General features: G+C 35.9%; 1 protein-coding gene across 1 annotated transcript in view; it reads left to right on the top strand.

Annotated features, from left to right (window-relative positions):
* The window catches only part of LOC149780897 (mRNA (2'-O-methyladenosine-N(6)-)-methyltransferase-like), a 73,471-nt gene that overhangs the window by 15,675 nt on the left and 31,197 nt on the right, over nt 1–26,599 (top strand). Inside the window, exons 4-8 of the mRNA XM_089937992.1 lie at nt 3,758–3,912; nt 6,432–6,663; nt 16,503–16,602; nt 18,959–19,121; nt 25,028–25,200. Of these exons, the coding sequence (XP_089794118.1) occupies nt 3,758–3,912; nt 6,432–6,663; nt 16,503–16,602; nt 18,959–19,121; nt 25,028–25,200 (823 nt within the window). The remainder of the gene's footprint in view (nt 1–3,757; nt 3,913–6,431; nt 6,664–16,502; nt 16,603–18,958; nt 19,122–25,027; nt 25,201–26,599) is intronic.

The raw sequence follows: 26,599 nt of genomic DNA, 5'->3' as shown, positions 1-26,599 counted from the left end.
TTAATAGGCATAAAACTTTAGAAACATAAATTAAATAAACTTGTGATTATTTATTCTGAAAATATTTACGAATATTACTGCCATAAATAAAATCCCAATTTTTTTCAACCACTAAACCAAATACAACATCATTAATCAAGTTAAGAGACTAAAACTGAAGAAATTATAGTGAATTGTCACTATTTTGCTTGAAAACATAATTGGATATGCCCATTTGACTTACAGGAATATCAGTCATGTGTTTTCACGCTAACTGTCCAATGTTTTTAATGAAGTTAGGCATATAGACGGATTTTGAATTACGATGATTACTTTGTGTGCTTGAACATCAATTAACCTGCAGAATCAGCAAAGTACTAGTTGTTGACAAACTTATTTTCAGTTCAGAATTTAAATTCTCTCTCACTTATTATAATTTTTACCATCACTTCATGATGGAACAGTCATTTTCCCAAAAATCTATGTTCAGCATTACCCCTGAATGCATATAAAATTTTACTTTTTCTTCTTTTGATATGCTTGTGATAAGGTGAAGGTTGAATGCATTGATGTTGTCCAGCCATTTGTTACCAATTTCATTTCCACATAATTTCTCAAGTTGTCAACCATTGACATGTACTAAACTTTATGGATGGATTGCAGTTGGGTTAACAAGAAACCTTTGGTTTTTGGATCCAACAATCAAAGATCAGGATGACTGAATGCAAGAAGAAAAATGGTTCCCACACAATAACTCAAGAGTTTTCCAAATCTGCAGTTGCCAGCTTTTGTGGATAACTTGCATTTGGGGTCAGAAAGAACCCTTTTAATCTTTAGGTCAGAAGGTTAGAGTTCATGGTCACTGTGACTGAAAAAATACAAATCCCTTCTGCAAAATAACTTGAGTTATTCACCATCAGTGGTTACTGAACTCTGTGGATGGTTTGCACTTTAGTTAAGGAAGAACTATTGATTTGGGACTCAAAAGGTGCGGGTCAGGGATATTCAAAGATCTTTTTATAGCTAGACCTTCTGAACTGAAAGTCTAATCAGCATGGGGTTTTCACTGGAAGACTTCATATGATGCTTATTTGATTCTGAATGAAAATAATGCTGTTCTCCAATCCAATATGACCACAATTGCAGTGGTCTTGAAACATTTGTTAGTACTCCTCCTTCAAGATGGCTAGTCACATTGATATGGAGATTTAATCAAGAGACTTCTTACGATATATAGTTAGTCCTAAGTGAAAATGGTGCCACTCTGAAAGCTGATATGGCCACTACAGCAGTAATCTTGAAGATCTTGTTATAGCTTCTCCTCCTATTAGATGATATTGACATTTGTAGAGATGGCAAAATTTTAGGAAACTTTTACCAGGTACCCGTCGATCCTAATGATCGCTTACCCAGGTACCCAATCAAAGGGAAATTGTATTAAATGTGAACCTGAACTGCTTTGTTGTGCGTTTACACATGCCAAACCCTAAGAGAGGTATAAGCGTAATTATTACTAATATAAGTGGCAAAAGAGCATAATCTGAGCATTATAAGACAATCTATGTATTACATGCCATAATTACAGATAACTCCATGTCCATGTGGATTAACAGCTAGTACATGAGTACAGACACAAAAGAAATTGATAAATTATTTATGCTTAACTCTCTTTAACTAGTCTACATGTCTACAGTAATTTTCGCAAATAGTTCTAAAGTCCACAAATGATGACTGTTGTATTACATCACTGTTGAATTCTTATTTCAGAATTTTTTAAGTACTGTTGATTTGTCCTTCTCCAGATGCAGCATGTTTTTAAGTTTAACAAAAGTGCCCTCCTCTAACATTTTTGAGTAATTTAACATCTATCAGTCATATTGATAAAGCCCGTTTGTCACAATATCTGGCACCATTTATTTTTAATATAGACTGGTTCACTGCATATATGGTCTCAAGATAGAATGAATCTGACACTTAGTTTCACATTCAAGAAACCCATCTATTTTCTTGGAACTGTTTCATGTAATACTATAAATAGAAGATTAGGAAATTAAACCAAAGTCTAACAAGGAACACAGGGGCTAGTATCCTTGTTTCCAATTTAATAATCAATCATATATGCACTATATATAATAAAACCAAAATAAGTTTTAAATAGGTGCAGTACATCACTTTCCTTTGGCCAGTGAGAGGGCAATATTTCATTCAGCGCATTGCACTTATATATTAAGCAGGCACGATCATAACAATGTCAAACAGTAGTTGTGGGAAAATGGTCTGGCATTCCTTAAAGGTATGAAAGTAAGCTAAACTTTGAACAGGCATACAAAGTTGAATGCCTAAGCTAAGCATCGGTACTAAATATATTATCCTATGTGAAATGTCAAATCTGGCATAAAATATAAACCTTAATTCTTAAATAGGAAGTGCGAGAATGAAGAAAAGTGTCCTTCCTTGTATTATTTTGTAGTATATGTATGACAGGTAAATTATAAGCAATGATAAAAGCCCCTGTGACAATGAATAAATGCGCACACAACACTAGCCTTGAACTGTAATCGTTATTCTGTGTCTTGATCTGAACTTGGAAACTTTTTCTTTTTAAAGGGGTACCCGGTTTTTATCATTGGGCTGGTGCCCAAGTACCCAGGTACTCATTGGCATCTTAGACATTGGATTTTCACCAAAAGACTTCTTATAATGTCTTGTTGGTCCTAAATGATCTCACATATGATATTGCCATCATGGCAGTTGTCTTAAAAATTTTGATATCACTCAAATGTCCTGGATGGATGGGGATATCAACATGGGGTTTCTGCTGGAAGACATTTTTAATGCCTAGCTGGTTCAGTATTAAAATGTTGTTGACCTGAGATGCAATTTGGTCAGCTTGGCAGCCATTATGAAAATCATGCCATCACTAGTTTTGCTAAACAGAAAGTCATGCAGACATTGGGTTTCCTGTCAAAGACTTATTTTCGTGTATAGTTGGTCCTAAATGAAAATGGTGCCTATCTTAAATCAAGAACAACTAAACTGTGATCATCTTGAAAATCTTTTTGTTTCTGTTCCTCAAAATGGAAAGTCATATTGACCAAAAGGTTTCAAATGATATGTAGTTGGTCCTAAACAAAAGGTTTCAAATGATATGTAGTTGGTCCTAAACAAAAGGTTTCAAATGATATGTAGTTGGTCCTAAACAAAAGTGGTGCCAATCTTGCATTCATTGTGGCTGCCATGATGACCACTTTAAAAATATTGTTTTGGCTACTCCTTCTAATGGCTGATCATGTTGACATATGGTTTTTATCAGAAATCTTCTGATGATGTTTGTTTGATCATAAATGAAAATGATGTTGATGTTATATCCAATATGACTGCTGTAGCAGCCATCAATAATATCGTGTTACAGCTCAAGATGAGAGCATGTTTCAACACTCATCATTTGAAAAGAAGAAACTATCGTATCTTGGATTCCTGGAAATTATTACTTTGAGGACTCTTTATTTAGGATTGGCCAGAAAATTGGCAACATGCGGTAAGAGGATAGAGTGAGCTCAGCAGTGAAACCTGTTGTGAAGGCCATTACCATCTGTTATTTAAGAGCCGAATCTTGATGCTTTGATCAATCATGTTAAATAATGTAATGACCTGTACTGAAAAAGTACTTGTCTTTTGTGGTAGGAATTTTCATGTCTCAAAGACAGATTTTACTGTATTTGAAAATTTCTTCTTTGTTTTACTTGATTTATCAAAAGACATTTCATAATCATTTCAGTCCTTATTGGAATTTTGATATTCCTACTAATGCTGTCATTTATGAGAGGGCGCCATTGACACTGCCCCCCCCTCATCCAGAACTGGAATTACTACGATCTCAGTTGACTTCAAAGCTTCGGCAACAATATCAAGAGCTGTGCCATTCTCGAGAAGGTAGGTCAAGATTTTGCATAGTCAAAACTTATTTTATATCAGATGTAACAACGGCAGTGCTTAATTTCATATGCTATTAGTTAGTGGCCATTTCTTATGCCATATGTCTGTCAGTCTGTCCATTTGCAAATCCATGTCAGTCAGTCTGTCCATCTTCACATCCATTTGTCTGTCAATCTGTCCAGTTGCACATCCATATGTCTGTCAGTCTCTCCATCTGCACATTCATATTTCTGTCAGTCTGCCCATTTGCAAATCCACGTCAGTCAGTCTGTCCATCTGCACATCCATTTGTCTATTAGTCTGTCCATTTGCACATCCATTTGTCGGTCTGTCCATTTGCAAATCCAAGTCAGTCAGTCTGTCCATCTGCATATCCATTTTTCTGTCAGTCTGTCCATTTGCAAATCCCAGTCAGTCAGTCTGTCCATCTGCATATCCATTGTCTGTCAGTCTGTCCATTTGCATATCCATTTGTCTGTCAGTCTGTCCATTTGCAAATCCAAGTCAGTCTGTCCATCTGCACATTCATATGTCTGCCAGTCTGCCTATTTGCAAATCCATGTCAGTCAGTCTGTCCATCTGCACATCCATTTGTCTGTCTGTCCATCTGCACATCCATTTGTCTATCAGTCTGTCCATATGCACATCCATATGTCTGTCGGTCTATCCATATGCACATTATTATGTCTGTCAGTATGTCAATATGCACACCAGTATGTCTTTTAGTTTGTCCATCTTCATATCCATTGTCTGTCAGTCTGTCCATTTGCAAATCCAAGTCAGTCAGTCTGTCCATCTGCACATCCATTTGCCTGTCAGTCTGTCCATATGCATATCCATTTGTCTCTCAGTCTGTCCACCTACACATCCATGTCTGTCAGTCTGTCCATATGCATATCCATTGTCTGTCAGTCTGTCCATATGCATATCCATATGTCTCAGTCTGTCCATCTACACATCCTTGTCTGTCAGTCTGTCCATATGCATATCCATTGTCTGTCAGTCTGTCCATATGCATATCCATATGTCTGTCAGTCTGTCCATATGCATATCCATATATCTGTCATTCCTTCCTGAAAAGTTTTTTAGCAACAGCACACAAAAAACCCACTCAGTGTATATTATATTTCCCTATAAATATCAACCATTACACTTTTGGCGTAATCATTATGCCTTTTTCACCTAATTACATGTTACACCCACCTGTATATGGATGATGCCCTTTTTCTGGTATAATAAAAAATGAAATAAAAATAGAGAAATAAAAAGTTGTGATTGTCATTATTATCATCATCTCTTTAGTCCCACTCATCATATAAATTGGACAATATTCTAAAAAAGAAGACTGCTGCTTAAGAATAGTGTAAGAGTACATTTGTCCATCCTATATGTATATGTGCTTTCCTAATTTTCTATTTATAGCAACTGTACATGACATATTTCCAGGAAAACAGATGTGCTTCTGCAGTTAGAAACTTTGATGGATTCATTATATTGATAATACATTAATGGACCTGTCTGTACTTTTAAATGGGTGCCAAAATCCACTGTATTGTCAGAGTCAGAAATTCGTTCATACAGACAAGCAACATTTGCAACTATAACTTGAAAGGGCAGTAGTTTCTGTTTTGTCTGAGCAATGTTTACACAAGCACCATTCATACTAATACAAATGAGTATCAGTCCAGTGCAGTGTATATTTACATAGTGTTTGCTGAAATTTATCAACTAGGACAGAAATCAACAACAGCTTGTATGGCTACAACTGATGGAAGCAGACAGTACTGGTTTAGGTGATATCTTATGATGGTTATATCAGAATGAATCTCATTGGCGGGAGTTTAGGGCTTTCCCAACGAATCGGCTGTTCTGAACCAATTGCTGGACTCTTTGAAAACAGTTATGCATGACTGTGATGAATTTTCCCAGAAATGCATCAGGATGGATCATTTTTTTATAATGCTTAGACCAAATTATGAAGTGTTGAATGAAAAGTCAACAAAACGGACTAAAACTAAACTTGATGACAGGGAATATTATTAGATGCTGTAGTTAATTTGACTTATTCTACAGCATTACAAATTGTATCGTGTCTTTAACTTAGTAAATTTGCAGGTCTGCATCATTAAACATGAAGAAAGCATTTACTCAACTTTATCAGAATAGAATTTGACCAATTTTGACACAAAGCTTCCTGGCATAGGGGTTTTTCAGTACTAGACAAATGATGCTGTTGTGCAATCATATATGGCTAAAGATACAAAACTAGAAAAACTGAAACAGCTTTTAACACGAGCAATCAACAGCATTGGAAGTGGTTTCAAAGAAAGTTTCCTACTGACCTAGATTGTTTGGCAATTCGACTGTTAGGCAGATGTCAGCCTTATAGGTAATCTCTGGTCTAGTTGGACTCTTTGTTCTTTATTATTAATAGCTTTCTCACTTTCTTCTAATTTTCAAGTCAGCAATAGATATGAAAAATGAAATAAAATAATTTATTTATTTAATTGTTTCAGGTATTGATGCACCATCTGAGTCATTCAATCGATGGCTGCTAGAAAGGAAGATTTGTGACTTGGGGAAGGATCCCATGTTTCCATCAGTCTGTACACCAGAAGTTTCCCAGTCTATGTACAGAGAGATCATGAATGACATCCCAGTCAAGTTGGTAAAACCCAAATACTCAGGAGATGCCAGAAAACAACTGATCAAATATGCTGAATCAGCTAAAAAAATGATTGAATCAAGGTTAGTTGGTCATTGTTTATCCAATTTTTTAGAAAGGCCTATTTCTTTTCTTTTCTTTTTTACAAGTGAAGTGAAAGTAATCTTTTATTTTGTCAGGTTTTTAAAAACAGGTAGTATTTGAGGTGTAGAAGCTTGGGAACATAGAGGAAAACCTTGATAAATGATTAAATGTCATTTAAAATTGTGGTTCTGCTATTTGTGCAGATGTATACATGTGTCATTGGATTAAAGCTTTTGTTGAAGAAAAATTAAAAACAATTCAGCCAGCTTTGCACTTGGTCATTGATTCCAGTTTGCAATAATTTGAAAAATTACCATTTACTCAATGCAGCCAGCAGTGTGTATGGTCATTGATTCCACTTTGTTATAGTTTGTAAACTTACTGGGTCAGCAGCCATAGAGAAGTTTCAAATAACACTGAGAATAAAATGTATGCGATTCATCTGGTATTTAAGATTGGAGACAACAAATAATGGAGTTACATGCAGTTTCATTCAAATTTAAATTCCAAGTGTATATAATGTTTCACAACTTTTGTGTTCCATTTCTTACCTGCCTGCACTAAATACAGTTAATCTTACTTAATATCCCAGGTACCATAGTCAATACTGGTGAGCTTATTTTATATCCCAGGTGTCATAATCATTACAGGAAATCTTATTTATATCCCAGGTATCATAGTTCTCATCTGCTTTAGCACTGATGTTACCAAGCGTACATTTATTTGGCTTGGAGGTTTGCCTTGAACAGGCTGTATACATTTCTTTACTTTGTATATTTTTATAATAAGCACTTTTCTCGTGGCTTTTTCTTCTTGAAAAGGCAGTCACACTATATTAAAGAACAAAACTTGCCTTCAGATCTTAAGAGGATATTATTAGACCTACCTTCGTTGATGAAACTTGAAGCATCTATGTAGTTCTTAAAACAGTGCATCATTTCTATAGAAATAGCTCATAAAATCTACAGCTATATCGCAGTTCAGCATATACCATATTTACCGTATATGCTGGGACACCGTACTTGTTGGGACACAATAAATTAATTTTTAAAGTCATTTTTGTGTGCACTGTATGTTCTGGGACATATCGTTTTTGTTCGAGTCATAAGTTGTGGGACACCTTATAAATCATTCAAAAATTACATGTCGGAAAATGCACTTCAACTAAAATTTAAAACAAAATAATAATTAAACCATGCACTTGAGATAAAATTCTTTAATCCACTGCAGCATCATCTCACCAGCACAGCACTTCTCCTGCACATGTATGTTCCATTATTTCAGTGCGAGAAAATTTGTTTAACTTTCTCATGATTGAAAAATTATCATTGGAGTTAACACATATCCTGAAGCGGAAAATGCAAGGACTAAAGTTAGGTTTTTTAAACCTGCATCAGTCATGCTAATTCTCACATTTTTAACCCCCATCTTATTGTCAGTCTGTCCACCAGTGTGATCAAAATACACTAGAATTTCATCCTTGTTTATTATCATATTGTCTGCGAAATCATCATCTTCTCTTCTGGCCTTCATGAATTCATCAAATGATTTTATTTTCTCCACATCTTCAAAATTTTCCACATTCCCATGGTAACTGGTGAAAAGGAACCAAAGTTAGTTTCCATATCACAGCTGACTTTGTATATTCAAAACAAAAAAAAAAAAAAAAAAAAATCAACAACTTAAAAGAATTCAAAGTTGGCTTCAGAAGTCTGCTTGCTTTGTAATAACATAACCTTTGTATTGAAACCCTTTTTTTAAAAAATCGGCATAAAAGTATCTAAAGTCAGTTCTGAGATTGGCTTGCTTTGTAATAAAAATATCCTTTGTCTTTGATGTCCTGTTGGTAAGTTCAAACAATGAGTTTACTGCTTGCTGCCAGTTGTGTTTATTCACCACCCAGACCTTTATTTGCATGGTATCTGTAGTTATTGTTAATACAAACAGGCATTGATGTGTGTGAGTAAATAGTATACACAGCAATAACTTGCTTTAATAATACTTTCTGTAACCCATGATAGTGAAAAGTTTGTCACTTGCACTCAAGTGAATGTATTTTCAAATAAGGATTTTTATTTGCGAGATACTGTCATATAGTTGACCTGAAAATAATTCAGTCTTGGTTATTTTGCACCTAATACCAGGTCTCAGCGTGAATGGCGGATGTTTTCAAGCAATTGATCCATTATTTCCCTCTCATTTGTGATTTTGTTTGATACAGTTTTCGGTTGGATAACATTCAAAATGTTGCGTATAACCAAGCAAGATTTGTTTCTTATTGTTCACGGGAATATTCCGCCACCACTTGATGCCCAAAACTATCACGTAATTGAGTCATAACTAAACTGATAGTGAGTTAAATTTATCGAGTTCTAACCAGAATATTCGGAGAGTGCAGTATGGATTATTTGGTTGTTTGCAATAAACATATATGCTGAGCCAATCCAAATGCCCAGTGGATTAGATTCATCTAGTAGACCTTTATTTTCAAAGTCAGCTCGATATCCGTATCTTTCCTTATATGGAACGTATGAAAACCAGTCGAGCATCACACGAGGCCAACATGGTGGTGGCAAAGCATAGCAGCTCACTGGATGGCCTAGCAAAACTTTAAATGTTGTTAGATTGGGTGATACATGCATGAAATCGATATGAAAATTACTTTTTTTCTCAGAAATTGTGAGTATTAAAATCGTTATGTCTTTAATCTGCTGAAAGACAAGATAAAACTATGTCGATGATAAAATGTGACCTGGTACTCGCGATTTGTATTGCTAGTTGCATGAGTACACAAATCTGACAACCCACTTTTTCTAAGGTTGTAGAGAGAAGAAAAAAAATTTAATGAAAGTTGTATACTGGTTGTGATAAGAATAGAAAAACAGAAGAACACAAAATCCTCCATATTTATATATTCCGAGAATAACTTCTGAAGTTTTGTTGTATCATGTGACCACCACGTTGACATGTGATCTCTGCTTGATAAATCAGACTGGCCAGATTGCTGGTTTTTACAAAAAGTGTCTGTCTTTCATTTAATATAAATGAATTTCTGCACAACAACATTACAAAGGAGTTTTTGGTTGATATCACGTGAATATTGGACTTCCGATGCGCTTATTTGAGATTTGTGAAGTCATGTGACTAGTAATGCAAATGGCGAGTACTGAGTCAGGTTTCATCTACATCATAGTTTCATCTTGTTTAACTGCGGAATAATGACATAACAATTATAATACTTGTCATTTCTGAGAAAATAATGGTGAAAATGAAGGTTAATTTGCCATATTGGATTCATGTGATGGTCGCCCGAGAGTTATGCATTGGTACGTCACTGTCTTTTGAATGTATATGTGTATTTTTTCAGTCTTCTTGCGATTCTGAAGTGATAAAATATGCGTGAGAAAAGTCGAATCAAGCGGATGGTTGTGGTCACGCTTGCACTCCTTGTATTAATTTATATTACCGATAAGGTGATTTCATGTTGTTAGAGTTTTGCCACACTTTATTGATAAAGCGTCATACTCCTGCACTTGAACCTGTGACCCAGAAAATCCTGTTTCCTATGTATCTGTTAGAATCATACAAATAAAAGATGGAAATTTTTATCTTAAAAAAATTATGCATCTTAATCAAGGTTTCCAATTTTACATGAAATTGTCCCACACGTACAAAACCCTCTGCTGCCCAACATGTTAGCTTGCCACTAGAATGTGACTCTCACAAAATTTCTCGGCATATAGTCTGTTTCTAAATTCGTTAGTATTTTTTCCCCATAAACAAGACGTAAACACTTTACACCCTATTCATTGTTGTTTCTCTTCCACATAATAGCTCATTTTTTTATATAAAATATTGAATTTTACTCATTTTTTTACAAGATTGGTTTAGTTTGCTTATTAGCATTGTTTTGTGAATTTTGTAAAACTAGCTATAAACCTGATGAAATTACTCGACTGAACATGCTGATAGAAACAGCCCAAAGTAATGTATTTCATTTCTATAGCCCGATGGATAAATATTACATCATTTCAAAGCCATGCACAGAATTGGCTGATATATCGCGAGTCATGAAAACATGGTGGAGGTATCCCATGTGTCCAAAATTAATACTATTTTGAACAGAATATTGTGGTGACAATTGCCTCTTTTCAGATGGTTAGCATTACAGTATTTTATTTTCGTTGATAAGTCAAATTCAGCATACATTTTTACTTCAGTATTGGAGATGGAAACCTTAGGTGCGCAGAAATGCCAGACAGCATTGTATATATTAAAAAATGATATGAGCCCCTGTATCAATACATGTTTGGGGACTGGTTTAACGAATTACAAGAAGACAAGTTGTATTTTCAGTCCTTGTTTATATAACAGTATATAATTTTGAAGGTCTTTTATCAAAGTTTAAATCAACCCTTTTAAAAATGTTTTTTAGATGATGGATTTATAACCATATCATTTTAAGGAGATTTGGTTGTTTGAAAAATCTTGTTTGGGAGTTTATTGGCACAGATAAATTCAGGGTTAAACACTTTTCATTAAAAAGACAAGATTCAGATTAATTTGCATTGTTTTCTTTCTTCATACTGTAGTAGGAAATGTTACTTTCTCTGAAATGCATATATATATATTGCTATAGAATTCTCTAGAATTAAAGGTTTGAAAGGAAGCAAAACATAATTTATGTTCATTATGTGGTTCTCACTTAGCAACATAATGCGGCAAAATAAAGTTAGAATTTTTATTCTGTACATTGAAATGACTTTACATGCTAATTTATAGGTATATAATAAAACTTGTTTCATGTGATACATTTTGTGGTTTTGTACATGATCATCTTTTCTGACTTTGATGTTTTTGGAGTCTTGAAAGAGGAACATCTTTAGATTTAGAAAATGCATGTTTTATAATCTAAAATGTTCTTTAGTTCCATTCAGTAATGATCATATGTGAACTTTGAAAAAAGTAATTTCAATCTGGAAAAACGCTGGAAATGACCTGGAAATTTATCTTTAGAAAAGCGTGGAAATGCTATCATGTCCCAATATCTATAGTAAATATGGTATCCAGTTCTCACTATATTTCAGTTCAGTACATAATACATACATGTCAACCATTACGCTTTTGGTGTAATGATTACATTTTTTTTCACCACATTACATCTTATGCTAGAGTGTATATGGATTGTTTTTTGTACAGTAAAAAATAAAAATAAAATAAAGCAATAAAGTATTTTTTTTGTTATTTTTATTATCATCTCATTAATTCCACACATAAATTTGAGGTGACTGCTGTGTAAGAATAGCCTAAGAGTACTTTGCTTATTTGCTATTTATAGCAACTGTATATGACCTCCTAGAAACAACGGTTTCTTCATATGTAATCTTTGCCCCACAGATTCATTTCATTGATAAGCTAGATAGTGAACCAGTCTGTACTTATAAAGAAAATAGTGCCAGATGTTAAATGGAATGCTTTATGGTGTGAGTTGTGGATATTATCTGACAGAAAAAGTTAGTTGTGGATATTTTCTGACAGAAAAAGTTAGAGCAGATGGATCTTTTCAAACTTCAAAACATGTCAGACCTAATAAAAGGACAGATCAACACTGGTTGACATATTTTAAAAGAAGAATATGAGAATAATGTATTACAGCACTCTGAGCAACTGACTATGATTATTACTGTATTCCAGATCATAATCATTCAGCAAAAGTTACACATGTAAAGTGAGTGCTCAATATAAATAATTTTTCTTTATATTTTGTGTTTGTATTCTGATTCTTATCTATATGGATTTTACCCTTTGTGGCAAGAATTTTGACCACCAGCAGAACCAGGTTAGTCATAACAATGTATCTTATTCATACTTGTAAATTGTAATTCTGGCATGTAATATATTGATTACACTTTTCACACCCAAATTATGTTTTTTTGCCACATATAATAGAAATAATTATGCTTATGCCTCTCGGGGGTTGGCATGTATGCATAATACAATTCTCATTATACAGTAGTTCATGCATAACATGGTTGGCAGTTATGGATTCCAGTTCCGTACATAACATGGTTGGCAGTTAGGAATTCCAGTTCTGTAGATAACATGGTTGGCAGTTAGGAATTCCAGTTCTGTACATAACATGGTTGGCAGTTATGGATTACAGTTCCATACATAACATGGTTGGCAGTTATGGATTCCAGTTCCATACATAATATGGTTGGCAGTTGTGGATTCCAGTTCCATACATAACATGGTTGGCAGTTATGGATTCCAGTTCCATACATAACATGGTTGGCAGTTATGAATTCCATTTCTGTACATAACATGGTTGGCAGTTATGAATTCCATTTCTGTACATAAAATGGTTGGCAGTTATGAATTCCATTTCTGTACATAACATGGTTGGCAGTTATGAATTCCATTTCTGTACATAACATGGTTGGCAGGTATGGATTCCAGTTCCATACATAACATTGTTGGCAGTCATGGATTCCATTTATGTACATACCATGGTTGGCAGTTATGGATTCCAGTTCCATACATAACATGGTTGGCAGTTATGAATTCCATTTCCATACATAACATGGTTGGCAGTTATGGATTCCAGTTTCATACATAACATGGTTGGCAGTTATGGATTCAGAAAGTTTGCTTCAGAAAGTAAATCAGTCTTTCATCACCAGTGACATTCTTATTCAAATGTCTTTGGTCACTATTTTCTTATCAGGCAAGTAGCCATTTGGCGATTTCAACCCCAAGTCTGTTTTTGATCAGGCATCAGCAAATGTAGAACCTATCTTGTACAAACCTTTCTGAGCTTTGAGTGATTCTTCAGTATTTTAAAAGCAGCCAATAAAAAACAGTTAACAAATTAAAGCCTTTGATAATAAAAATATCTTTCACTGTATGTCAAGTATATTTATCAGTTGCTATCATTGCATCAGCCGCATCCTGCTCACCAGTGGTCTTCCAGAATGTGTGTCATCTTCCATGAATTGCAGTCATGTTTAAAAAGATGAAACCATCTCAGAATTGTTGGAAGTGAAAGAGAAATACACATTTAAACTTAATCCAAGTCATTCTTGATATTAATACAGACCTGCCAACCCTCATGATTTGGGCATAAATTTCACAACTCTCGATAGCGATTCATGGATTCACTCTGCGTGCAAAAAATAATGAATTCCTGATTTCTCAATCAGCTTGATTGGTGAATAAAATAAATTTTATCTCATTAAGTGCTAGTCAAAATAGCAGTAGTGTTCACCGATACCCATGACGGTCCTGTATTGCTAGTCACAATCTTGGTAGAACTATATTCTATTTTTGCAGTTTGCCCTGTAGCAAGCATTGTAAGGTATACAATCTATATATATATATAACATAAGTTTTACAAATACTTGTGAAGAAACTGGGGCCCAAGTGATTTTAAAATAAAATGGCACATGTACATACTCATAGCAACCATAATTTTTTTTAAACAAACACAAAAACAACTTTTTGAGTGTAGGAATGTTTTAGATATTGAAAGATTAACATGTATAATAATTTGCTTGAGTTCATATGTTTTTGCGCATGCGCCGACACCACTAATCATTAAGCGTTTGACGTTTAATCTTCTGGATTGATACCATTTCATAATTAAGCTATATTACAGTTAGAATGTTTTCACCTCCAAATAAAAAGATATGTATTCCACAAAAAGTGAAGTATAGATTGGAGTACACCAAAAATTGGCCTTGCATTCTGCCATCAAACATTGGTGTACATTGTGCATTTCACAGTAGTGTGCCACAAATTTTAGAATTGGGAATGTGCACAGGGGCTTGTATCATTGCTTATAATTTACCTGTCTTATATTAAAATATATATATTGTATGTAATATGTATAGTATTATATATATATATATATATATATATATATATATATATATATATATATATATATATATATATATATTATGTATAATAATATTATATGGTACATGTGTGACATAAATTGTATGCAAAGATACGAGCCCCAGTGGGCATGTGGCAGAACGATGTGAAAAAGCACACAAAAGCACACTGCTAGCAAAAAGCATATAAATATTGGGAAAATTAAGAGCACCAACAGCAGATTTCAGCTCTGGAGTACTTTAAGCCACCTACATGGGTCTTGCAAGATACCAAAGCTGAAGCATTGCTTGTGACTTTTCTTGTTGAATATAACTTGCCTTTCTCAAATGGAGATCAGTCACAACGACAGTGAAAGAATATTTCCTACTGTAAGGAAAAATATGACAAACTTTAGAACCTCCTTAGGTGCTGAAAATTGGCAACCAGCAGACAAGAAGCCTGAGCTGTTTTGAACACAAATTTACCATGGTTTGATTGAGGAATTTCAAGACTGCCACAGCATCAAATCATGACAAATAGCATAAAGTTTGTGTATATCAGTAAATTTGGCTGCAAATAAATTTGTACATGTATAATCAGTGTAAATAATGTTTTATTTTTATTTTGGGATTTTCATATAATGTGGTATTGAGCATCAAAGTGGATGGAACCAGTGTCATGGTATAATGTTTCACTAATTGTGTTCAAAATTCACTAATTTTTATCCCTCTTTTCACTAATTGTGTTCAAAATTCACTAATTTTTATCCCTCTTGTGAGTCTGGAGGGTTGGCAGCTCTGTTGATATGAATAAGACAGTACCTTAGGGTCACTCAATTTTTACAGTATGCTCTTTGCACAATAGCAGCATTGTTCTTGTCCAACAGTTTTATGTCACAGTTACATGACATGCATATACAGTGTCTGCGAGTGTCCAGTTGCATGACATGCATATAGTGTCTGCAAGTGTCCAGTTACATGACATGCATATACAGTGTCTGCAAGTGTCCAGTTACATGACATGCATATACAGTGTCACGTGCCATTCTTGGTACTCATTTTAAACGTAGGTCGGTTTTTAGTTATCAGTCTTGTATTTGCATATGTCCAGAAGAGTATCAATAATCCAAAAGTAAGTCACCATGACCTCCTCCTGTGCATGCTTCAGTGATCATGTTAATTTTGTTTGAGTTGGGTTCAATTTCTGGGACACTTGCTAATACAGTTATAAAAATAGATATGTGTTTGGAACATTGAGAATACTGCACCATTATAACAAAAATGGGTCACTGTAATCTACCTTTTGCACTACAGCAATCTGACCTAAAGTAAGTGAGAGTTCACAATTGCTATTTACAATTTCTAGCACCTGCTGTGCTGAATTTGGCTAACTCAGATGGAAAGCTTGCTGGTGTAGCAAGAAATATGGATGAAGGTGTACAACTAGAGAATCCATGAAGCAGTTGTTTTCATAAGATATGCAATCGACAGCACTGGAAGAAATTTCTGCCAAAAGCATAGCTTGCAGCCAACTGCACGCAGTTTTAGTACTTAGGCTAATGTCAGGTGAGCAATCCCAAGCCCTTTGGGTCTCTTGTTTATGCTGAGGTCATTTTTTTTTTTACACTTGCCTGTATTATCTTGAAAACAGGTATGTGTATGCATTCTTTGAATTAATACAGTGTGATATCAAAATAGGTCACTTGACATACTTTTAACACCCATGTTTAGGTGGATTTCTTAACCCCATTTGCTTGTACAGTCATCAAACCATAAATAGCATACATCCTTACAAATACGCTATCACCATATAAAAGAAACATAAACAGTGGATCACTTGGCTTGTGTATTGGTCATCTTGAGTATTGACAAATACTAAACTTGTGTATCTGAATATATATCTGCACGGAGCTGTTCTGTCATCTGACTGCTTGACATATTGTTGATGATTTTGTTTATAGGAGTACTACACCAGAGGGCAGGAAGATGGTGAAGTGGAATGTAGAGGACACCTTCACCTGGCTGAGGAAACAGCATAATGCTGCTTATGAGGATTACCTTGTGAGTATTGAAAGATGCAATTTATTCAATGTCCATACATCTGTCTGTCAGTTTGCATGTCCATACATCAGTCAGTCCATCTGTCTATTTGCTTCTCCATACATCCCTCTGTTCATCTGTCTGTCCATGTGCTTGTCAGTATATCTGTGGGTCCATCTATTTCACTGGTTCCCAAGCTTTTCAAGTAGAGGGCCATATCTACTATTTTTGGTAATTAAGCGGGCCACAACATTATAAAATTATAAATGTGTATCAGTGTTTATAAATTTATAAAAGTCGTGTAATATCATTCTTAAATTTATCTACTTTCAGCAACCAAATTCTGAAACTTTAAAAGCAGTCACTGTCAGTCCTATACTACAGTCATTTTCGGTTTTAAATCAAATGTTCATTTAACAATTTTAAATCAGTTTCAAAAACCGATATTAATATAATTAATTTACAATTGTAACTGTTCTTCACAACCAGTTACTGAAGTTCAAGGCTGGGAAAAGGGAATTTCCAAACATTTCGTTTGCTAACTCAACTGGCGCATTCCATAATTATATCCAAGCACAAGAAGCACAGAGTTAATTATCGAATGCCGACAGACTTCTTAGACTTAGAAATAACATTCTAGACTCTAGAATTCTGTAGATTGCGCATTATTGCAACTTTCGTCTAGTTATTATTTATTTATTTGAACGTCAATAAATTTTTGAAATTATTAAAATACATTATAGTAAACATAGAGGCCTCATGGGCCACTTTCTGAGAGCTGACGGGCCACAAGTTGCCCGCGGGCCGTGGTTTGGGAACTTCTGGTCTATTTGCATGTCCATACATCTGACTATTTGCTTCTATCCCTCTGTTCATCTCTCTGTCCATGTGCTTGTCAGTACATCTGTGGGTCCATCTATTTGCATGTCCATACATCTGTCTGTCTATTTGCATCTCCATACATCTGTCTATTTGCTTCTCCAGGCATCCCTCTGTTCAACTCTCTGTCCATGTGCTTGACAGTATATCTGTGGGTCCATCTGTTTGCATGTCCATATATCTGTCTGTCTATCTGCTTCTCCAGGCATCCCTCTGTTCAACTCTCTGTCCATGTGCTTGTCAATATATCTGTGGGTCCATCTGTTTGCATGTCCATATATCTGTCTGTCTATCTGCTTCTCCAGGCATCCCTCTGTTCAACTCTCTGTCCATGTGCTTGTCAATATATCTGTGGGTCCATCTGTTTGCATGTCCATACATCTGTCTGTCTATTTGCATGTCCATACATCTGTCTATTTGCTTCTCCAGGCATCCCTCTGTTCAACTCTCTGTCCATGTGCTTGTCAATACATCTGTGGGTCCATCTGTTTGCATGTCCATATATCTGTCTGTCTATCTGCTTCTCCAGGCATCCCTCTGTTCAACTCTCTGTCCATGTGCTTGTCAATATATCTGTGGGTCCATCTATTTGCATGTCCATATATCTGTCTGTCTATCTGCTTCTCCAGGCATCCCTCTGTTCAACTCTCTGTCCATGTGCTTGTCAATACATCTGTGGGTCCATCTGTTTGCATGTCCATACATATGTCTGTCCATCTGCCTTTCCATGTGCTTAGCCATACATCTGTCCATCAACATACCATCTTGCTTGTCCATCCATCTGTTTGTCCATGTGCATGTCCATGCATGTCTGTCCATCTGTCTATGTACATGTCCATGCATGTCTGTCCATCTGTCTTTGTGCATGTCCATGCATGTCTGCCCATTTGTCTATGTGCATGTCCATATATCTGTCTCTCTATGTGCTTGTCCATACATCTGTATGTCCATTTGTCTGTCCAAGTGCATATCCATACACCTGTCCATACTTCTGCCCACACTGTAGATTATCTTCAACCATAAACATTGTTATACTTAAGTAATGTGGTCAGTTTATCGAGTACAGTTGACCATAGAGTCATGTTACTTTATATGTTTGCTCAAAGCTAGGGGATAGGCTCAGTATACAGACCATGCCTAGCTTCTTCTTGAGCAGGCTATTACATATTTTGATGACCCACCATGACAATCACAGGGCGTACCTGTGTATATTAATACATCTCTTCATCCATCCATCTTTCCATCCATCCATTACACCATGCATCAGTTGTGTGTATAGATCAATTTCAGGCATTGGTGGGGCATCTGTGTAACACATTTCAAATTATAATTGACCCACTTCAACAGGCTGGAAGGATATAGTAGGCTTCACTTTTTGTAGGGATCCTCTTGTGGATCTCTCCATCTGTTTCTCTGTCTTTCCCACCATGCAGTGTTCCATCTACAATCTAAAACATAATTTGTTCAGTGCCATCATGTGTTAATGTAATACTTGCAGGAGCGATTGGCTCATTTGAAGAGGCAGTGTCAGCCCCATGTTACAGAGGCAGCTAAGTGCTCAGTGGAGGGCATCTGCACCAAGATGTACAACATGGCTTATGAAACTGTGAAGAAGATCCAGGAAAAACAAACAGAGCTTCTAAAGGAGAACAACATTACAGGTATATAATATTATAATCATTATATTAACTAACAAAGGTAGCATTAATTTTAATAGCAGCCAAACATAATCCATCATTATTGTGCGACTACTCATTCTTTATGCAAAATAAACCTTCTTCTATTTGATGTGTCAGTATCCTCCCACAGAATGGTGAATTGTGTATAAGATATGGTCCACTCGTGCATCTCACAATCACATTCCCAAATCAGTCATCTTTTTTAAGGATATCATGTTAATGGACACAAGTCAAAACTGTGACCAGAGAATTACTTGTTTAAAAGGCATACACACAAAAAGAATCATATTGCACTTTATAAATTATGGTCACTGAAATCAGGAATATAGCTGATTTTAGATGCACATATGGATAGCAGAGGAAATGTCACCACCACCCCCAAGTTGGAGGAGCAGACTGCAACCTTCATAGTACTGAATCAAATGAACAAGCTTCTGACATATGTGTCACCTGACTAGTCAGTGTCTGGTGACTGGTCATTGGTCAGTATCTCCCATTGATCAGTCTGATCATACCAGTCACTGACCTCTAGTCATCTTGTACAGATTGACATTGATGCATAAGACACTGTGATGCCCAGCCACTCTTCTGTTCACAGTGTACTAGACATTAGTGATGCCCAGTCACTCTCCTGCTGACAGTGTACTAGACATTAGTGATGCCCAGCCACTCTCCTGTTCACAGTGTACTAGCCATTAGTAATGCCCAGCTACTCTCCTGTTCACTGTGTACTAGACATTAGTGATGCCCAGCCACTCTCCTGTTGACATTGTACTAGACATTAGTGATGCCCAGCTACTCTCCTGTTCACAGTGTACTAGACATTAGTGATGCCCAGTCACTCTCTTGTTCACAGTGTACTAGACATTAGTGATGCCCAGCTACTCTCCTGTTCACAGTGTACTAGACATTAGTGATGCCCAGTCACTCTCTTGTTCACAGTGTACTAGACATTAGTGTTGCCTTATCTATATTAGCCTATTCCAAAGTGTTCGCGGTAAGAGCAGCTCCATTGAAGCTTCAGGCCCACAAGTTCCTCTCAGTTGGATGAGGAGGGGGAGATTTTATCCCAAGGTAAGGTGTTAAACAAAGGCTAGTGCCTCTGTTCCACTGACTTTACCTGAAACCATCTAGAGCACTATCCAGGAAGATTTGTTTCATTTTTGGAAAATATCTCAGGCTCACATGCAACCAGAACTCCTGTTTCTCACTCATTCTTCCATGATTGAGGAAATCTTGCAGGCTCTACATTGTAGAGAGTAGTCCATTTCTCTGTCAATGTTGTCTCCTATGTTTTCATCCTCAAGTTACTGGGTGCATTCCCTAAAGTAGCCCATGAACATGAAACCTCTGTTAGATTCTGGATTGTTACAGTTGGGTACCTTGACTGGAGCCTGGTCATGCAATCCAATAAAGACAGTTGAAGATTCCATACAGAAAGTCAGTATGTTAGTCACCTAAGCTTCCATGCTGACCTCACCTCTTCTCAGCTGCTACATTCAGAATGCTGAAGGAGGCCTCAGTAAATCCAGATGCATTACAGCATGTCTGGAATCTGTGGTTAAAACTTTAAGGCATCTTCTTCCATCAGTGTTATCATTGGAACTTCTGCACATCTGCCATGATGATGCATAGGACTCTTGGAATGTTTCACTGAACCATAATAAAGACTTTGTAAGGGCTGCTTCTTTGGAAGCTAAGAACTTGAAAGATCATTGACAAGGGTCATTACAACCAGTCCTGGCCCATCACAGTTGGCCAGAAAGTGTGGTAATGCAAATTGTCGGGGTGTGTGGGAGGGCATCCGCAAGTTCTTTAAACAGATGCATACTCAGTCCAATCTGCAACCTAAGTTTAAACCTCCTCCACAGGCTCAAGGCAATGTTGCCAAAGTGGTCCAAGGAGGAAATTCTCTAACCATCGTTTCCTTTCCCAAGGAATGGTATGGGGGGACAGCTCCAGGGACTCGACCCTATTATGCCATGCATTCCTCTCTTATTAATGTGGGTGCTCGTCTAGGCCCCCAGTTTCAAAACACCCACTCTGTCATAGACCCCCATGTCTTTTCACCAATCCAATCTCATAAAAATTAAAAGAAGATGCCCACACTTTTTCTGAAAGGGACAGTCAAAAGGGTCCAGAACAATCGGTCTCCTGCATTCTTCTCCTGAATCTTCCTGTTCTCCAAGAAAAACAGAAGTTTTGTCTCATGATCGATCTCTCCCCTTTAAAGAAGTTTTCTTCTGGAGAAACTTTTCAAGATGGAGACCAGCTCCTCAATCTGGAACACAATTTATCCTTCAGATAGTTTGGTTGTCATTGACCTTCAGGATACCTACTTGCACCTTCAATATTTCTTCTGCATTGCAAAACTCTCTGGTTTTGCTTAGATCATGTATTGAAGTGGTAGTGCCATACCTCTGATTACAGGGAACTCAGAACTTGTTGATAATTTTCCACTCAGGTAAAGGATTTATTCATATCAAACAGATAATGTTTTTGGCATGATAAAAGAGCATATACACAGTAGTGATGGGGAAGTATTGCATAATCAAATTTACTCCCCTCCCAAAAAAACCTCCCCCCCTCTTCATATCAGCGTGACCTATGCTGAATACATTGTCACCTTCCTCCTCCTAAATCATGAGTATTTTCAGTACTGAATGCTGTTGTTTGAATGCATTTCATTTGGTTTGGTGGTCTGTGGCACAGAAACACATGTAACTTAATTAATGTGATGGCAGTTGAAATATTTCCTTTGCCCAAGGCACATCATGGTAGTGACCCAGGATGATCCATTAGCAGGATTTGAACCCATACCTGATGAGTCTTGTCATGCTAACCACGGAGGCTTCTAGAGCACATCAGCATGATCAGCATCCTTGGGTCCTCAGGGGTTAAAGACATGCAAGACCTTATTGGTAAGGCGCTCTTCATTAACAGTTATGCAGCTGTAATTGTTATTCAGAGACAATAAAACATGCAGTGTTTTACTGTATAAACACAAGAATACAGTGGTCCCCCTCATGAACAGTGCCCTGAGCAGCGGCCACCCACTCTTTGTGGCCAGAACCCCATGGCACCGACGAGTTCGTGTTCAAAAGTACCCCTCAAGAAAAGCCACCCCTCTAATGTGACCAGCGGCCAACATATTAGTGCACAAATATAAAATTTACCCTTTACAAGCAGCTACATTTTATAATTAGAGTGTGTCCAGAACCAATATTTAAATACAGTAAGGTAAGGAATCCAATTATCTTTCCCGATGTCTGTTTCCAGATGTCAGGTTTTCGTTACTGAAAGACATGTTGGCTAAATTACATTGCTACCACTAAGGTATCATGAACACTGATGTTTGCAGGAAATGGGGTCAGCAACATTTTGATAGAGCTTTGGCCTTCATACAGCAGTTGTGCTTTTTTTTTTAATTGCCCATTATGACCAGACATAATTGTCAAGATCATAACATGGTCAGATAGAAAGACATAAATGGGGTCAGCAACGTTTTGATAGAGCTTTGGCTTTCACCCAGGATGTCTTTTTTTCTTTTTTAAAAAAAATTGACAATTACGATAATGTAATTGTCAAGATCATAACATGATCTGCTAGGCTAAAAATAGATCTTATGGATTAACATACACATACAGAAACAATTAACCTTGAACAAAATAGGGTACCAGACAAAGACTGAAAAATCATGTGACAGTACATGCAACACTTTCTTTATAAAAATGTTTTTTGTTTTTGTTTAGGAAAGTTTTGTCTGCAAAATTAAATTGCAGTACTGTACAATTAGCAACATGGGAATAAATTATTGCAAAACTTTAACATGTCATCACGTAAATGAAGAAATAATACTTTAGAAGAAAAAGTAAAAGTTAATCGACTTGAATTCACTTGCCGAAAGATTTTTTTTGTCTGCAAGATTTCGATAAAAAAGATTGTAAAAGATAAGGAGAATATTCTGTAGCAGTGGGAAAATGGAGTAAATGGAAAGATAATTATTTTAAATACAAAACAACGTATGTACCAAGATTTAAATAACATTTTTGAATGGTTTTGTAATGCGCATGCCAACAATATCCCACTCACATTACACACCCAAGAATCAGAACTATTAATTTATGTTACCTTGAAATAACTCTGTTCTTAAGACAAGAAGAACATTTTAATAATTAATGCTACTTTTAAATGAAAATATTAACTGCTTTAAGTTATATGTAGCTTTCCTACTTTATACACATTTACATATACATCTCAAATAAAGTTCCCCCCCTGGAAAGGCCACCCATCTTATAAGACCACTTTCTTGGTGCAGAAGCAGTGGCCATGTAAGAGGGGGACCACTGTAATACAAAACAAAGGTATATAAAGGACAGCTTCCTTCTGCTTTTCTTTGACTGTCCTTTATAGATGAGTGGCACTGTACTAGAGACATTAAAGGTTTTCCAAATTCTTAGACCACGTGTGAACAATGTCAGCTGAAGTAGTCACCTTAATTTGAAGTGTCCTGTATGGAGGATCTCTGTAAAGTTGTAAATCTTTATAAGCTGAAAACTTGATGTCCATTGGTTTTATCAGAATGGTTGTTAAATAGTCATCAGTACAATTAGGATTTTGATTGTTAATGTTGTGTTGTTGTTGTTGTAGAGTTTAATGCCATTTTTCAGTACATGATAGGCTATACATGGCAGCCAGTATTAATGGTGGAGGAAGAAACTGGGAAAACCCCGGAAAGAACCACCGACCCACGAGAAGCTACTGGCAAGCTTTCTCACATACCCATATTAGCCAAATCCGAGACTCGAACCCACGCAGACAGAGGTGAGATGGCAGTGATTCGTAACGGAGAGCACTTTAGACCACTCAGCCACTCAGGGCCCCTAAATGGTGTGTTGATAAACCAGTAACAGATGGGACTGTTTAGGCATTAAGTTCAACACAGGATGATTATTATAAAAAAATGTATTGTACAGGTGACTATCTAATTACCTTTTTATTTTACCCACCCAAACTACTTATCAGTATGTCTAAATTTATTTTTATCATGAATTGTGTATAAGGAGAAGAAGAAGAAAAATGAAGTAGGCTTAAAGGTGTGTGTGTGTGATTTGGATTTTTAACGTCGCTTTAACAATTTTTCAGTCAAAGACAAGTATGACTACATAAGGGCATATATATTTCCTATATTTGCCACTGTGCCAATATAAATTTTCTCCCACTGATACATTTTAATCTCTCATTATGAAATATATAATAAATATCAGTATCACATTATGAAATATATACTAAAAAATAGTTTAAAGTGACTTAGATTCAGAAACTGTACATTATGTAATTATATTAACCAATCACATGGTATAACTGAAAATCATTGCTTGTGTATGATAATGTGGGCCCCAGCTGGCCAAGTGGTCTGAGTCACTTAAATTTTAAGATCATTCACATCTCATCTCTGTCAGCGTGGGTTCAAGTCTTGGCTTGGCCAGAGTGTGTATGTGAATAAACTTGCTATTAGCTTCCTGTGGGTCAGAAGTTCTTCCTTCTCCAAATATTCTGGCTGCTATATGTAACCTATCATGTGCTGAAAAATAGTGCTAAACCCACAAAATTAATACATATAAAAATTCTTATGGTTGAATTTAGAGCAGTTATTACCTCCCTTGATCATATGTATGGTAAAAAGCTAGAGTGACATTGGATTTTAATGTAATAGGTTCATGATAGTTTATAAAATTAACAATTATCTTGAATAAGTAAAATAATTATAAAGGAATAAAACTACTATCCATATTCCACCTACAGTCTAACTAATTTGTAGTCGCAAGCTTGTCTTAAAAAAAAATTTGTAAATATAATTAAAATATAATACTGGTATTGTTTTCCAGAGATCCCCACCCCTCCAGAGCCACCTCGTAGAAAAGTGCTATGTTACCCAAACCAGTTAGTGGTACCCTTCATTCGTATGCCAGCTGTTGATGTTCACAATGAGAATGAAGTTCACTACCTGAGATACCATGGAGAAACGATGAAGCTGAATAGCTCACACTTCCATAAACTTGTAAGAAGGAATGTTTTCGCTAATTCTGATATTGTTATATTGCTTTTACTTATATTCTGTTAGCATGAATTAGGGATAGAATTATCCTTCGATAAATTTGCCATTGTAGTACACACATCTATACTAAAGGCAGATAATTGATTCAAAAAAGTTATTATAATGTTTAATGTCATTTTTCAGCACAAGATAGGCTATACATGGCAGCAAGTATATATGGTGGAGGAAGAACCTGGGAAACCCCACAGAAAGAACCACTGACCCACGAGAAACTACTGTCAAGCTTTCTCATGTACCCACATTGGCTGAGCCCGAGATTTGAACCCATGCAGGCAGAGATGAGACGCAGTGATCTGTAACTGAGCACTTTAGACCACTCGGACACTCAGGGCCCCGATTCAGAACAGTATTTACCTTATAAAAGTTACCTTTAATCATAAATAGCCAGCTTGCACATGTATCAATATATATATATATATATATATATATATATATATATATATATATATATATATGTATATGTATATGTATTGATACATGACATGTGTATTGCTTCATCTCTCACATAAATACACCTTTCTGAGGTAGCAATTACAGTGAATCAGTATTATCTCTCAAAAGCGTTTGTTCTAAAAATGAAAACAACATACTAAGTAAATCGTCCAATATTATCTAGCTGGAAACTTTTTGTGTCAACTTGACCACCATATTCTGTTTTTGTGTGTGTTTCTGCATGTGAACCGATCTATTACGAGGGCAGCTTAGTTTGCAGACACAAGCATTAGCTGGTGCAAAAACCTGTTTATTAGTCTATTGAGTTGTTATATTTCCCAGGTAACATAGAGATTCTACTTCTTTTCATCAGAATTTGGTTCACTTTAATATGGACTTTGTTGTCACTCCACCCATTTACTTCTGTATCTGTTTACTATTTAGTGAGTCAGTTTTTTTTATTCTTTAGATATTTACTCAATCTCTTGATCACATATTATGATAAACATTCCATTCATCAAATTTGAATTAAAATTATCTGTTCAATTGTACTTAAATAATTATTGTTGACTCAGAAAACAAACTCTCATAGAAATTTCCATAAAATATACTTCTTCTCCACAGAATTCTATTGATTGCTGGGAAAAACTTTCCTTGCAACTCCTGACTGTATCTGCCAACTTGAGCAAAAGTCTGTCTATAGGAATTGGTTTTCTCGTCAAACTAATCATCATTTTACAAACTGTATTATTGTCATATTTTTGGAAAGTTTAATTCAAGGTACTTTAATCAGGTTAGTGTAAAGTATTTCTTTTGCAGTCTGTAAATTTATAAGGGATAGGCTCTATTTCTGTGTCATTGACTTGCTTAAAAGTGTCCTTAATTTAGGGCAATGTTATCAAATAAATGA

The sequence above is a fragment of the Sinohyriopsis cumingii genome, chromosome 16 (genome assembly GCF_028554795.1).
Source record: "Sinohyriopsis cumingii isolate HCF-2022 chromosome 16, ASM2855479v2, whole genome shotgun sequence".
NCBI classification, from domain to species: domain Eukaryota; kingdom Metazoa; phylum Mollusca; class Bivalvia; order Unionida; family Unionidae; genus Sinohyriopsis; species Sinohyriopsis cumingii.
The sequence above is the reverse complement of the archived record's forward strand: the minus strand, read 5'-3'. Positions and strand labels throughout refer to the sequence as shown.